Source organism: Corylus avellana, chromosome 7 (assembly GCF_965113065.1).
Source record: "Corylus avellana chromosome 7, dhCorAvel1.hap1.2, whole genome shotgun sequence".
Classification (NCBI taxonomy): Eukaryota; Viridiplantae; Streptophyta; class Magnoliopsida; order Fagales; family Betulaceae; genus Corylus; species Corylus avellana.
In genome coordinates, this window is record NC_142496.1 from 462,676 (window position 1) to 477,428 (window position 14,753).

The following is a 14,753-nucleotide window of genomic DNA, read 5'->3' on the forward strand; positions in this document are numbered from 1 at the left end:
TTAAATTAGAATAAGTTGAAAAAGAAAAAGAATAAAAGTGGGAACTTGGGCCGGTACTCTAATTTAAATTTAAATTTAAATTTAATTAATAAGATAAGAGAATTAGAAGGGAAATGAAAGTAGTTTTTATTCTTAGCACTTGTTATTCATCACAAATTGGAACTCCACGGTTTTTGTTCATTAAGAAAAGGCGTGGTAAAAGCAAATAGCAAAGGTTAGGAAGCTGATCTAAGACTCCCCCAATCTAAACAAAGTCTTCACCATGAGTAAGGGTGTAAACGAGCCAAGCTTGGGCGAGCTTTGGCTGTCCAGGCTCGGCTCGTTTATTTTTGGGCCAGGGTTGAGCTCGAACTCGAGTCGAGCCCGACTTTGCTGCTCGAGCTCGGCTCGACAGGGTTGGAACCCTGTTCAAGCTCGAGCTCATCTATTTTGCTCGGGCTCGAGCCTGGGCTCGACTTTTTGTTTTGTTTTGTTTTGTTTTTTATTTTTTTATTTTGTGATTAAAGTGTATTAGATTATTACAAAAATCATCCAATTTGTACAGATCCGAAGAAAAAGCTAATTGACTGCAGAAACGTCACAATAAACCATTTTCAATTGGTACAGATCTGAAACCAAGACCATAATTATTAGAATTGGATGACAATAAAGAAGGGAAACTGCAAATAAAACTCAAAACTGCTGAATTAACACAGCTTATCCAGCTGTAATACAACAAAACTTCATGAACTGTGCCAATTTTGAATATGGACATCTTTGTTCAAGTCCAAACCCTTATCTTTGTTCAGCAATCACAACCTAAACCATCAGTAAACAACAAGGTCTTCATATTTCACGACAAGAGCTGATATTACCAAGATTACAACTTAGAATACCAGAAAGTTGGCAAGCAGAAAAGCCATTCATCTAGTCATCCCAAAAAGAAAAATCATTGTTCATCTAAAACGAGCCAGGGCCCAGGATGTCGTCCATTTTTGACAAATAATTATTCCTTTGGGAGGTACTTTCATTCTCCTTGGATTTCATACATGCTTTGCCACATTCCCCGCCACATGCAGGGAACCATTAAGAGTTGAAACATGTATATGGTTGCTTTTAATTGGATATAGGGATTCACAAATCCACACTGAAGCAATGGAAGCCTAAAGATGATCAGGTCAAAATGTAGTTTCCGAGGACCAACGTGAGAAGAGATACCTGCAGTTGAAAATTTAGGACCTGCAAGACATATATGTCTAGTTGCAATGACAATCAAGGAAGAATTTTGAGTTTCTTACCTTGTTTATAAACTATAGACCCCGACGATACTCTAGTTGCTTGGTATTCTCTAGCAATATCTGCCAAACAAACCAATAGAAAATCCCAATAAACCCCTTATGACTGTACCAAGAGAACAAACGAAGAAATACCTCAACAAGTTCAAACTAAATCAAAAAATAAGAAGGCAGCATTATCATTGGCTGCAAGAAAACGTTCTTACTTCTCGAATGTAATTTGCTACTGCTTTGCAGCCTTCAATTGCAAGTTGCATGACGTTTTCAAAAATGTCTATTGGTAACTTAGAATCCATCTGCTTAAGAACACATAACAAATGAGTGGTCCAAAAAGAAATCTTTGACCTTGATCTAAATTGAACAAGGAAAATCCTTAATGGCAAATTAATAGAGGTGCATAGAATGGACCGTATAAATTGAACCATTTAACCTTACACTTACAAAAATTGCAAAAAAATCAAAAACCGCAGAGGTAACAAGTTTTGCGTTTCAAAAACATTGCAAAAACAGTATCAGATACATCAATAATACAATTAATCAGAAAACCCAGAACAAGTAAGCCTAATCCCCAATGCTCAGCTTGGCCATGTGGATAATAGTATAATCCATCAAGATATATTACAACCCGCTCTAAACATTCAAAATCCCTAAGGCCAAACCAGCCTTGGGAGAAGGATCTTGGATGAACCTTGGCCAAAAGTAGTTCAGCAATTGTTGGGCAGGGGTAGGAATAGAAGTGCATGCAAATAATTAAAGTGGAGAGAGAGAGAGAGAGAGAGAGAGAGAGAGAGAAAGAGCTTAATTTCTTTATATCTGAGGCTCTGAGCTGTTCTAAAATCCATATTTAAAATTTTTTAAAACCACAAAAGCACTGACTGAGCCCAAAATTTCAAACATGAAGGAATTCTAAACCTATAAGAGGTAGAGAGAAGAATAAATGAGAACAAACTTTCAGATATAACCTGAAGAAGGGTCACTTTGTCCAACTTAGGGAGAAACCCTACAGTGACATCAGGACCTCCAGCACTATCTTCTACGTAGTTCAAATCTGTTCACATGACTATTCTCCTAATAAGAATTAATTTGGAATGCAAAAACTTTTGATGTACCAAGAAAGCAAGGGAAAAACAAAAGGCGTGTAAGTTTACCAAGCAGAGGAGTGCTATTAAGGTACCCGGAACTACATGAAGTAACAAGATCCCGCAATGGGATCCCAGCATCTGCAAGGGCTAAAGTTGCAGCATTGATACATGCAGATCTAGTTCCTGCCAAAAAAAAAAATCCCAATTAAGAATAGAATTCAACATGACATTTATGGTCGGACTTGATTAAATGTTCGACTAGCATCCAGTTCAGAGGCTCTTCAACTTTTTCACATATGCTTTACTGGACTTTCCTTTCTATGAACAATAAATGTCTGCAGGTCCACAACTCTATGGGCACATTGTGCAGCACAACCCTTAACCAAACACAGCTTAATAATGGCAAGAAAAACATACTAGGATGTATCTCAAAACAAGAAAGTGTGCTGAATTCTCAACCTATTATATTACATAGTAGATTTCCTAGAACCCTTCGTTTGTCTAAAATGAAAGCAGGAAAGGAAAAAAAAGAAAGAAAAGAAGACCACAGGTAAAAATTCCCTCAGCCATTATCACATATGCAAAAAATTAGAAAGGGGGGGGGGGGGGGGGGGGGGTTTAAAATGAGCTGATTACCATCCAAGAATAATAATTGTGCACAGTCGAGTCTCAACTTACCTCCATCCGCTTGGAGTACTTGGACAAAAATATCTATCTGCAAGATAAGCAAACAAACGTTCAGAACAGAAACTAGCAATACCACACTCATGTAGGAAAAGTTCCCAATATGCTGCAATAGAACCTGAGACCGAGGCATCAAATGTGTCAATATGCAAGCTTCCATGGTCTGGCGAATAACTAAAGATATCTCTGTGGATCGCCTGAGTGCAAGGAAACTTACATCAATAAGAAAGCAAAAGATCATACATACAAATTTTATACTCTGATTTGGTGATGCAGCGTTTATAATCCTTAGAACCACCCACAGAAGCATCATTTTCCACGATGGAGAGGGAACAGACAATTGTCAATACTCATTAATAAAATGCTCTTATAATTACAAGGCTACAAGGAGATGTAGTTCTTATATTTGAACATCTATTAATGCAATAGAGTGCCACAAAGAAAACAGATAATCTGAAAGGCAGCATCACAATCTGGCATTTACTATTGACAGCAAAATGATATTCATGCAAAAAGGCAGATAAAGCTTGTGAGAATCACAGATTGTCTAATCCCACTTAAGCCACAGGGAATTCATCCTTCACCCCAATTATAAGAGCACGCATGCAAAAAAAAAACACACTTCACGAAAAGCTTAATTTGCAAGTGAAGCCAAACGTACATAGGTATTTCTCTTCTTTTATACTAAACCTTCTACATGGTTTAGGAACCCACTTCCAGAGACAAGTCAATGAAGTCATAACTAATTCAAAATTATGTATACCATGAAAGAGACTTTGGCATGGTTATGGTTCATCAATTACAAACAGAGAACACATCTAGCCATTCAAAAATTATCCCAGCCTGTTTTTAACCAGCCAAATTCAGTTCCCTGAGCATACAGATTTTACAACCCTCTATATCTAAATTGCAAAAATTTTCCAAGGACACTTTTCAATGCATATAAAAAACTATAGTACAACACTATTATTCTATTAAGTCAATTATACATGCAATCATGTGGATTTCCTCATGGGAAATACTACAGATTAAATCATGGCAATGTATAGAAACTAGGTGACCCATAATTTTAGAATGAACCAAAGAGAAACAGAGAAGTACCTGTCACCCTTTGGTTTTCTCATGCGATCCCCAGTACTAAAATTAGCCATGCTATACTCGCATCGCACCTGAAAACAAACAAAGACAAAAATCACGAATGCATTTAGAACTAGTTAAAGAAAAAAGCATAAAAAGAAGAGTGTTACCAGGGCCATGTCATTCATTTGTTGACTCCTATTTTGGACCTGCAAGTGAGCATATATCATTAGTAATCAAAATTTCACAGCAATAACTTGAAAACGTACTTATCTTGCAAATTAAACATCTTAAACAAAGACTCAATGTTAAAGCCTTAAACGGTACCTCTCTAGGGCCATATACTGCAGCAATCACTTTAGTGTTACCCATCTCAAACACAGCAGAACTGAAATTGAAAGGCAGAGTATATTTAACTAAGAAACCACAAATTGAAATCAATTTGAAGAATTACTAATATATATAAAAATATGGTTCGTACCCGTCAGCTTTGGCCACGGCACCAATCTCTGCTCGAATTTGCCTCATCTAAAATAATTTAGAAAACAAGAAAAGAAAAACAGATAAAAGCAGATCATAAGAGAACAGGTGAACAAATATATGAAGCTAGAGAAACGAATATAGTTTGATATATACTTCCATGGGACGGCGACCATCTAAGCGAAGGCCTTCAGGGCTCACGTACTCCATATCTGCAAAACCCTGTCTATAGCGTGTGCTAAGCGTGAGAGACGCAACAATGAATGACAGCGACACTAATGAATGCCTCACAGCGCCGTTTCGGTGCAACTCGACGGAACACTCTGCACGCCAAAGTTCAAAACCCTTAACCAACCCAAAAACAAAAATGAGAAGACAGTCTTACACCCTGTGCTGAAACGGTGCCGTTGCTATCAAACGGGGCATAAAAGAAAAATCACAGTATGTTAAAACGTGTCAAATTTACAAATTCACCCTTTAGTGCCTTTCAATCAGAAGTTGAAACTTCGCGCTTAATAAATTAAAATAAAATAAATGCTCCCAAAACACTTCTCGCCCCTAAAATCTCTCATCTACACAAAATCATAGAAAAACACGAGTTTAGAATTTGTGGTAGTGCAAAGCACCGTATATCTGCGGTACTTTGCTTGGATGGCCAAGATTCTACCAGATGTCTTTTAACCCCAAAAAAAAAAAAAAAAAAACAACAACACCGTTTGGTTACAGCAAGCCAAAAAAAAAAAAAAAAGCAGTACAAATTCTCAGATGACACTAAGCAGCCACCGACCGTTCACCGTTCCGACTCCCGACCTATTTTGATTAAGACCGAAAACCTATCTAAAATGGAACCTAGTTTAAGGTGTCAAACAAATCAAATAGAATGGAAAATTAAGAATAAACACTAGTAGGGATATGGATGGAGTCTCTCTTAGTCAAGAGTGTTGCAAACTTACAGATTTGTAGAAAAGGAGAAGAGCCTTCACTATTCCAGCGTCGAGCTGTCAAGGGCTAGACTCTTGTATTTAGGGGTGTAACGAGCCGAGCTTGGGCGAGCTTTGGCTGTCCAGGCTCGGCTCGTTTATTTTTGGGCCAGGCTCGAGCTCAAGTCGAGCCAGACTTTGCTGCTCGAGCTCAGCTCGACAGGGTTGGAACCCTGTTCAAGCTAGAGCTCGACTTTTTTTTTTTTTTTTTTGTGATTTTGTAATTTAAGTGTATTAGATTATTACAAAAATCATCCAATTGGTACAGATCTGAAGAAAAAGTTAATTGACTGCAGATTTTTGATACGTAATTGACTGCAGAAACGTCACAATAAACCATTTTCAATTGGTACAGATCTGAAACCAAGACCATAGTTATTATAATTGGATGACAATAAAGAAGGGAAACTGCAAATAAAACTCAAAACTGCTGAATTAACACAGCTTATGCAGCTGTAATACAACAAAACTTCATGAACTGTGCCAATTTTGAATATGGACATCTTTGTTCAAGTCCAAGCCCTTATCTTTGTTCAGCAATCACAACCTAAAGCATCAGTAAACAACAAGGTCTTCATATTTCACGACAAGAGCTGATATTACCAAGATTACAACTAAGAATACCAGAAAGTTGGCAAGCAGAAAATTGATAAAGATAAAAATAAAAATTGTTAGAAACTATCATAAAGATAAAAGAGATCCTCGTTGCACTTTGAAAGTTGATCTTATGAAGGCCTATGATTCTGTAAATTGGGAATTCTTGATTCACTGCCTTCATTGTTTTGGTTTCCCAAGGAAGTTTCTTAGCTGGATAAAGGAGTGTATTACTTCTCCTCGGTTTTCTATTTGTTTAAATGGAACTTTAGTTGGCTATTTTGAAGGAAAGAAGGGGCTGAGGCAAGGGGATCCCTTATCCCCTTATTTGTTTGTTTTAGCCATGGAGGTTTTCTCTAGAATAATGGCAGATCATACTGGTGGGGGTTCAGGTTTCAAGTTTCATTCTAAATGTTTGAAACAAAAACTTACTCATCTTTGTTTTGCAGATGACCTTATTTTTTCTGAAGCCAGTTTGACCTCTATCAACATCATCAAAGATGCTTTGTCTGAATTTGAGGGGTTATCTGGTCTGAAAGCTAATCCCTCAAAGAGTTTTTTCTTCTGTTCTGGTATTTCAGATAGAGTTAAACATTTGCTGATGGGTGAATTGAGAATGAATGAAGGCCATCTACCAGTTAGATATCTTGGGGTTCCCTTGATTTCAACTAGGCTTTCTGCAGCAGATTGTGAGGCTAGAATTGATTCCTGGCTTTCTAGACATATTTCTTATGCAGGTAGGCTCCAATTGCTGTCTTCAGTTCTGTATAGTCTACAGGTTTATTGGACTAGCATTTTTATTCTCCCTAAGAAGATCCTCAAGGCTATTGAGCAGAAATTTAATAGATTTCTGTGGACTGGAAAGGGTGAAGGTCCTGCTAAGGCTAAAGTTTCTTGGCATGCTTTGTGCTTTCCTAAGAAGGAAGGAGGTTTGGGGCTAAAAAGAGTGGAGGTGTGGAACCAAACTTCTATGCCCAGACATGTTTGGAGTCTCTTTGCTCGATCTGGCTCTTTATGGGTAGCTTGGGTGAAAGATAATTTGTTGAAAAGGAAGAGTTTCTGGAGTGTGAGCATTCCTCAAAATTGTTCTTGGAGCTGGAGAAAGATCTTAAAGTTGAGGGAGATTGCTAAGAGAATTTTGAAGTTTGAGGTTGGCAATGGAGAGAACATTTTCCTCTGGCAGGATTCTTGGCATCCCTCTGGAATTTTAATTGAGGTCTTTGGGCATAGAGCTGTCTATGATGCTCATAGTAGTTTGGAAGCTAAGTTGTCTTCTGTCATTCTTAATGGTGACTGGTTTTGGAGACCAGCCAGGTCTGAGGCTCTGGTGGAGATTCAAGCTAGGCTTCATGAGATAAGGTTTGGACCTTATGACAAACCTGCATGGACTGTTTCTAGGGGAGGTTCATATGTTAGCTCAGAAACTTGGGATTTTCTTAGAGAAAAGAAGGTAGAGGTTAGTTGGTGGAAGATGGTGTGGTTTCCAAATGCTATCCCTAAGCATGCTTTCATTTTATGGCTTGCTGTACAGGACAGGCTTCTCACTGGGGATCGGTTGATGAAATGGGGATATAAAGGTGAGGTTAAGTGTTTCTTCTGTCATAATCAAATTGAAAGCAGGGATCATTTGTCTTTTGAGTGTAGCTTCAGTTACAGAATATGGAAGTTCTGTATGCATCGGTGCCATGAAAACAATTCTCCTATTATCTGGGATGAGGTTCTGAAGTTAGGAAATCAGCAAATGGGGAACTAAAACTCTTAAAGGTCTCCTCTGCCGCCTTGTGCTAGGATCTGTTATTTACAATTTGTGGTACACTAGAAATGAATTAAAACACTCTGGTCATCCTATTTCTGAGGAACAGATTTTGAGGAAAGTTCTTTGGGAAGTGAGAACAACAATTGCAGGGAAGGGCAAGTTTTCTAAAAACAGAGAGAATTTGGTTTTAGCTGCTCAGTGGAATTTACCTGCAGATTTATTCTTGTAATAGTTGTAATAATGGTGTGGTTTGGAGGGCGTCTCAGTTGATGAGGCTTGGTGGTTTTTTTCTTTTTGTGGTTTGGTTTTGTTTGCTGTCTGTATTCTCAGCTGCAGACTGGATTCTGGTTTTTTTAGCTGGTTGGGGTAGGCCTCTGTGAGGTCGAGTTTTTCAGCCTTTTGGAAAAGGCTTGTATTTGGTGTTACTATTGTTGATTGGTTTGTTTGCTTATAAAGTCTCTTATTCATCAAAAAAACAAAAGTTGGCAAGCAGAAAAGCCATTCATCTAGTCATCCAAAAAAGAAAAATCATTGTTCATCTAAAACTAGCCAGGGCCCAGGATGTCGTCCATTTTTGACAAATAATTATTCCTTTGGGAGGTACTTTCATTCTCCTTGGATTATCAAAAACATTCTTAAAATCATACCATTATCATGCTCCTTTTAATGATAAAAAATTAAACCTGAACTTCCATTGTGGTTTTTATTTTTTATTTAAAAAAAAAACCACCCACCACCCAAGAAGAAACGGAGAAAAAACAACCCAAAAAGAAAAGAAAAACCCGCAAATCTTATCACCTCCTCCGCCTCCGATCCGCGGCGTACTGCGAGCCTGCGAGAGTGAAACGACCTCCGAGAGCGGCGTGGACAGCGGGGTTGGCAGCGGCAAGTTCCTGGAAACCGGGCACGAGCCGTTCAGCTTCAGCCAGGCGTCAAGGTGTGTGGTTGCTGCGGTGGTGTTGGTGGTTGCTGTTGGGGGCACTGGGGGAGTGGTAGGAGCGGGCCGAGCGGCAACAGAGATAGCAGGCGAGGAGGATGGTGGAGACAGTGAGAGGAGAGTCGAGAGAATGGAGAGAATAGAGATCAGAGATGGTAGATTTAGGTTAAATTTGGGTTCTCTAATTTGCAACCGTTGGATTTGGAAAAATAATTAAATTTTAAATATTAACGGTTGGATTCGTTTTACCAAAAGCTTATTCCACGTGACTGTCCCTACTTAGATCTGGTGTGCTTCTTTAATATGATCCATAGATCATATATATATACGTTTTCAACATTTAATATTACTCGTCAGATTAGATCAAACAAGGTAAGCTTACGGTGTCTCTGTTACACCATATACATTCTTCTTAGTAAATCCTTGATAGCCGTCATCCATTAATATCATCCAACGGCTATTAGATCATCAAAACATTTTGGACGGCTACGATTACACTTATATACTATAGATCAAATTCAAATTCAATTAAATTATTAAATTCAATAAGAAATTCAAAATTCAAAATTTAGGAATTATGAATAAAAATTGTGTTATGTAGTATTATTTAGGGTCAGTTTGTTATTTCAATTTTAATAATTACAATTTTAAAAATTGTGTTTTTTTCAATCTCGTATTTTTTCTTCTTCTTATTTTAGATTAAATATTTTTTAAATCACAACGTAAAACGCTTTATGTCACACACTCACACACACTAATCACTATTATTATATTACATATAGTATTATTTAGTTAATATGTTAAAATGTTAATGCTTAATATGGGTTAAGTATATAATGTCAATATTAATATATATTGTATCTTATATATAAACATTTATATACTTATATGGTTATATGATTGTATCATTATCTGATTTATATGGGTAATGGGTCAATGTTAATTGTTATAACTTATATACTTATATTATATGTTCTCATTATCACGATTCATGATATATGATTTAAATTCAAATTGTTAAGTTTTTATTTACCATAAATTGTGATTATAAATTTATAATGTGTAAATTATAAGAAACACATTAGTTACTTAATTATTAATCATTTAATATAATAGTAATACTCAAACTCTAAGTAATAAATTCATATGATTTAATGGTCGTACCACTCATACTTAAATTTTATGATCATATTATCTCACAATTAATATTAATATTATCTTAGATCTAAGATCATGTGATACATCATATATGTTTTATAAGAATAAAGTATATAATTATAATGTATTGATTAAATAACACAATAACTTATGCAGATATACCATATGATTATATAATAATTAATGATTATGTGATATATACGATTCCAATTTCCAAAATATAAACTATCTAATTATAATATTTGCATTAAATGACACAATAACTTGTATGGTTGTACTATATGATTATATCATATAATAAAATGATTAATGATAATATCATATATTTCTTTTATATATATATATATATATATATATATATATATATATTTCTTATATGTTTTTATATTAATATATAATATATACACACACATATGCATAAATAACAAAAAAAAAAAAAAAAACAAAGGTATATAATATATTTGTTATTATTGAGTAAATGAGTAATGTTGATTATATATTGTTATTTGTTACTTAATAAAAAATATACGAGCCGAGCTCACGAGCTTAGCCGAGTCAAGTCGAGCTTGCTTCGTTTAATATTCGAGCCAGAATTTGTGTTCACGAAATGTTTCATTTAATATTCGAGTCGAGCACGAGCCGAGCCCGAGTTTGCTCGCGAGACGCTTCACTCATTTAACAGCCCTAACCATTAGTCGATGACGTATGTTTTTATACATGCATGTATGACGAACACAAACTATTGAAGCACCTGCCATCTCTCATTAGCATCAATGAGATTTTTAGTCCATCATCAGTCTATCATTACTCCATCCATCCATATATATATATATCACATCATCCGAAACCAAGAAAATAAGTAAGCAAAATAAACACATGATCGAGTCCAGTACAACAAGAGCATTCCTATAAAGCATCTACACCATCCATCAGGGGAGCCAACTGTTTGTTTCTTATGCTCCATCCCTTCAAAGTTCAAAGGCAGAACATCACCAATGTACAGCACATAAGTATGTCAAATTTGTCAATAGATTCACCCATCAAATTGGATGTTGTCTCATAATTTAGGTTAGATATGGATCCTAATGGCTTTAAGAGGTTTGAAATTAGGAGTCATGCATTCAACTTGTAATGCTATACAAAATCTAAAATCCTACTAGTCCGAAAGGGTACCTATGGTTCTCCAGAACATGGAGCTAATACCGACATCCTATCCTATTATCTCCACACTTTTAACAGCTGAAAGGTAGAAGAAAATCTATTTGGTTTGGCGCCTGCAGACAATTCACAGAATTTGATATCTGCTCCAGCCGTTGCTCTGTCTTATCCTTCCACTTAAGCAGCTCCATAATCACTTCCTGTCGGAAAAGGCAATTCCACAAGCATTATTGAGTTGAAATATGAAATTAAGTATCAAAATATTTGCCACTAAGCAGGCTTTTCCACCTCACCTGAACTGGAAGTAACGAGTTATCAAGGTCTGACTTTGAATTGGCGGTAGCAGAAGAATCTGGGGTCACATTAGCATGATCTTCCTCTTGCTTCACGGGCACCAGCTCAGCCACATCTCTGTTTTTAAACAATAAAACGAGGAAACAAGTAAGATCAACCATAACATACTATTTAAAAAATAAAAAATAAAAATAAAGTTGAGCTGCCTAGTACCTATTACCTCTTCATTTTGGCCATTTCTTCCTTAAGTTCTAGATCTCTTGCACAAATATGGTCCTCAGACGAGCTATTACCAGGTATTGTTGGCAGGACTGAGTACGGATTTTGCACAGCAACTTCTTTCTTGACATTAGCCATATCTGTGCTCTCATAAAAAGGTGCAAATTCATTCCCGTGGATGTTATCCTGGTTACTGTTCTCAAGCCAATCTTCCCATCGTTCAGAAGCTGGAGGACTGAATGCAGTGTCTTGCCTTGATGCCTGTATGCTACTTAACGAATTTTTAATTTCTCCCAGCTGCTGCTCAACCTGAGCTTTCCATGCTATCAACTCCTCATGAATCCCCTGTAACCAAACAAAATAGGCTGAATTAACAGAAAAACATAAATCCTACTGATCTAATCGTGAGTACATCTATACATAAAATGAAATAAATCAATTGAATTCATCTAATCATGTCTATCTATCAAAACTCCCAGAAGCTGAAAGACTGATGATAGTGTATTTTTTCAGTACCTTCATACCCACCAAAGAATTAGTGATCTCCTTCAGGCGTTCATCAACAGTAGATTTATATTTCACCAAATCCTTATGCATCACCTGTCAGTAAAATATTCAAAATGGGGTTTCACAAAGCACCATCGGAAGTATATGCAAGATGTTTAACATTCACCTCAGCTTCATCTCGCTCTTGATTCTTGGATACAAGCTCCTGCATATCTCTGTTTATGCAAAAGAACAAATGTAAGAAGTACACCTTTAATAGCACTTATAACGATTTCCTTTCTGGAGGAGTAACTTCTAAGTATTTCAGAGTCTTACCTTTTCAGTTTGACAATTTCTGTCTTAAGCAGCATCAGTTCTCCAGCAGAAACAGGATCCTGGGAAGGGCCACAGCCTGGCCTATTTGGTGCAACCCAGTAAGGATCCTGCCACCCAGCCTCCCGCCGAGCGTTAACAAGGTCAGCACTCTCTAGCCAATACTCCATCACTCCAGTGGGGCTGAAGCACCGCCGGAACCGCTCGGTCCCCCCTGGTAACACTTTACCATCAATGTGCTTCAGTAAGTGATCTAGCAGTCCAGTGTCACCAATGCGTTTGCGAGCAGCAGTTCTCAGTGCTGGACGAGAAATTGGGTTCCCAAAAGTTGCTCCTTCGGCCTTCATGACTTCAAGCATACTTTGCTCGGCCATCTTATACCTGAATGATATATACTTGATTCAAAAAGTACATAGCAGACTAGCATAACCAGCACTAAATAGAAAGACAATGATAAATGGTTTTTACCTATCAGCGGACCATCTCTCCATACCCTTGAGCTTCTTTGAATCCCGCTTACTTTGACTACTAGTATAGCTACTGTTTTGCCTTTCCTTCATGCGCGTTGCAGCTTTCATCTCTATAAGTTGACTATGGGGATCACACTTACTTTGACTACTATTATAGCTATTGTTTTGCCTTTCCTTCATGCGCGTTGCTGCTTTCATCTCTATAAGTTCACTACGGCCCAGTCGCTTTCTCTTCCTAATTCCTGACATCACCAGAGGTTCAGCTTTAATAACTGGTTTTCTATCATCCTCTGAATCTGCTTCCTCTGCAATGCTTGATGAAAGTTGAGGTTTGTTTTCTCGATGCACACTGACACATGCCGCCACTCGCTTGTGACCAGCTAACTGCGCCATCCCACTCGCTTCTGCTGAAACCACTAAACCCCAAAGAATTAAGTAACATTGATAGATTAGATCAATTCAACTCGAATAACATGACGGAAGATAGTAATAGCGCACGATTAACAAGAACATTAGCACTATGTATAAGGTCTACATTGAATTCCAGTGAAAACAGCCAAAAATGCTAGATTACATAAAAATAATTGCTATACTTTTACTAATCTTTACAAACCATTATAAATAATACACATCAATAGCCAAACGGATAAAAAGCTAGTAGAACAAGAAAAGAAAAATAACAACATGCTCTAAAATGGTCCTGTAGTAACTTATCACATATTTTTAAGAATATATAGTTTTTTTGATCAATAGCCTCTTAAGTAAAAAGTAAAAAAAGAAAAAAAAAAAAAAAAAAAAAAAACTTCAAAACAATATGTACTACCACAAATAATATTTATTCTCTTTCGCAGTTTAATGCTCAATGCAGGTTCTCTCAGTCTTTTTTACCTTCCCAGAAAGAAAGCAAAAAGAAGAATAAATCACATCATTCAAACTTCTCTAGTTTACTTTTCATTCCCTCATTTTCTCAGCAAGCAATCAGAAAAAAATAATAATAATAATAATAATAAAAAAATAAAAACGAAAAAACCAAGCAAGCAAGGAAAGAAAAAGACCCACAAACCCCAAAACCCCGGAAACCGCAAAAACCAGGAAATTTCCTACGGAAAACCCAAAACGGGGGTCGTTTAGAACAGAGCATAAGAACAACTTAAAACCCTAAACAGTGTTAAAACCAAAGGGAAAAAAAAACGAGGGTTATAGAGAAAACCAAAAAAAAAAAAAAAACAACTGGGTCAGAGCCTTCAAGCCCTCAAATACTGAAAAGCAACAATAAACCCTAAAATTCACCAAAAAAAAAAACCACAATCTTGCCACTCACACAAAAACAAACAAACACCCAGAAAAACAAAAAAGAATAAGAGAGCGGGAGGAGAGAGATTACCTCGGATGTGATTTGTTGAGGAAGGATCGGCAATGGGTTTTGGGATTTTAGCGAAGAGGAAGAGGGTTTTAGGAGAGGCGGACACTGTAGCACCAACCCCAAAAAATTAAAAAAAGTGATTCCTATTTCTTAAAAAAGCAACCAAAAACAAGAAAACGACAAATTTGATTTAAATAACCCTAAACCCTTAAACCCTAACCGCCAAATTCTCCTAAACCCTTTTGTACTCCAAAGACCAAACACAACATATATATATATATATATATATATATATATATATATAAATTGAATTCCTATTCCCACGTTGAGTAGGAATAATCCTAAAAGAATACTAAAATGTATTAGTTGCCTAAACAAGCATTATATTATTTCTCTAAAAAAAAAGCA

The 14,753-nt window shown here is 36.6% G+C and overlaps 2 protein-coding genes across 7 annotated transcripts; both read right to left on the reverse strand.

Moving 5' to 3' along the window:
• Positions 1-660: 660 nt before the first annotated feature.
• Positions 661-8,818, reverse strand: LOC132184318 (exosome complex component RRP41 homolog). The gene is made up of 13 exons (XM_088518117.1): positions 8,714-8,818; positions 4,754-4,920; positions 4,599-4,645; positions 4,445-4,505; positions 4,288-4,326; positions 4,142-4,209; positions 3,159-3,237; positions 3,035-3,071; positions 2,423-2,539; positions 2,237-2,322; positions 1,481-1,570; positions 1,278-1,337; positions 661-1,197 (listed from the first exon to the last, which is right to left on the reverse strand). The coding sequence occupies exons 2-12, from the start codon at positions 4,805-4,807 to the stop codon at positions 1,290-1,292; spliced, it is 726 nt and encodes a 241-aa protein (XP_088374243.1). The 5' UTR covers positions 4,808-4,920; positions 8,714-8,818; the 3' UTR covers positions 661-1,197; positions 1,278-1,289.
• A 2,064-nt stretch (positions 8,819-10,882) lies between these two features.
• LOC132184204 (DYAD protein) lies at positions 10,883-14,553 on the reverse strand. Of its 6 annotated transcripts, none has more exons than XM_059597745.2 (8): positions 14,367-14,546; positions 12,981-13,398; positions 12,516-12,893; positions 12,367-12,415; positions 12,222-12,293; positions 11,695-12,038; positions 11,474-11,591; positions 10,883-11,380 (listed from the first exon to the last, which is right to left on the reverse strand). In XM_059597745.2, the coding sequence occupies exons 2-8, from the start codon at positions 13,373-13,375 to the stop codon at positions 11,255-11,257; spliced, it is 1,482 nt and encodes a 493-aa protein (XP_059453728.1). In that variant the 5' UTR covers positions 13,376-13,398; positions 14,367-14,546; the 3' UTR covers positions 10,883-11,254. The 6 variants fall into 6 exon arrangements, with proteins under 6 accessions (XP_059453728.1, XP_059453726.1, XP_059453727.1 ...); XM_059597743.2 differs by having other exon boundaries at positions 12,210-12,293; positions 12,981-13,389; positions 14,367-14,528; XM_059597744.2 differs by having other exon boundaries at positions 12,210-12,293; positions 12,981-13,386; positions 14,367-14,526.
• Between the last annotated feature and the right edge of the window lie 200 nt (positions 14,554-14,753).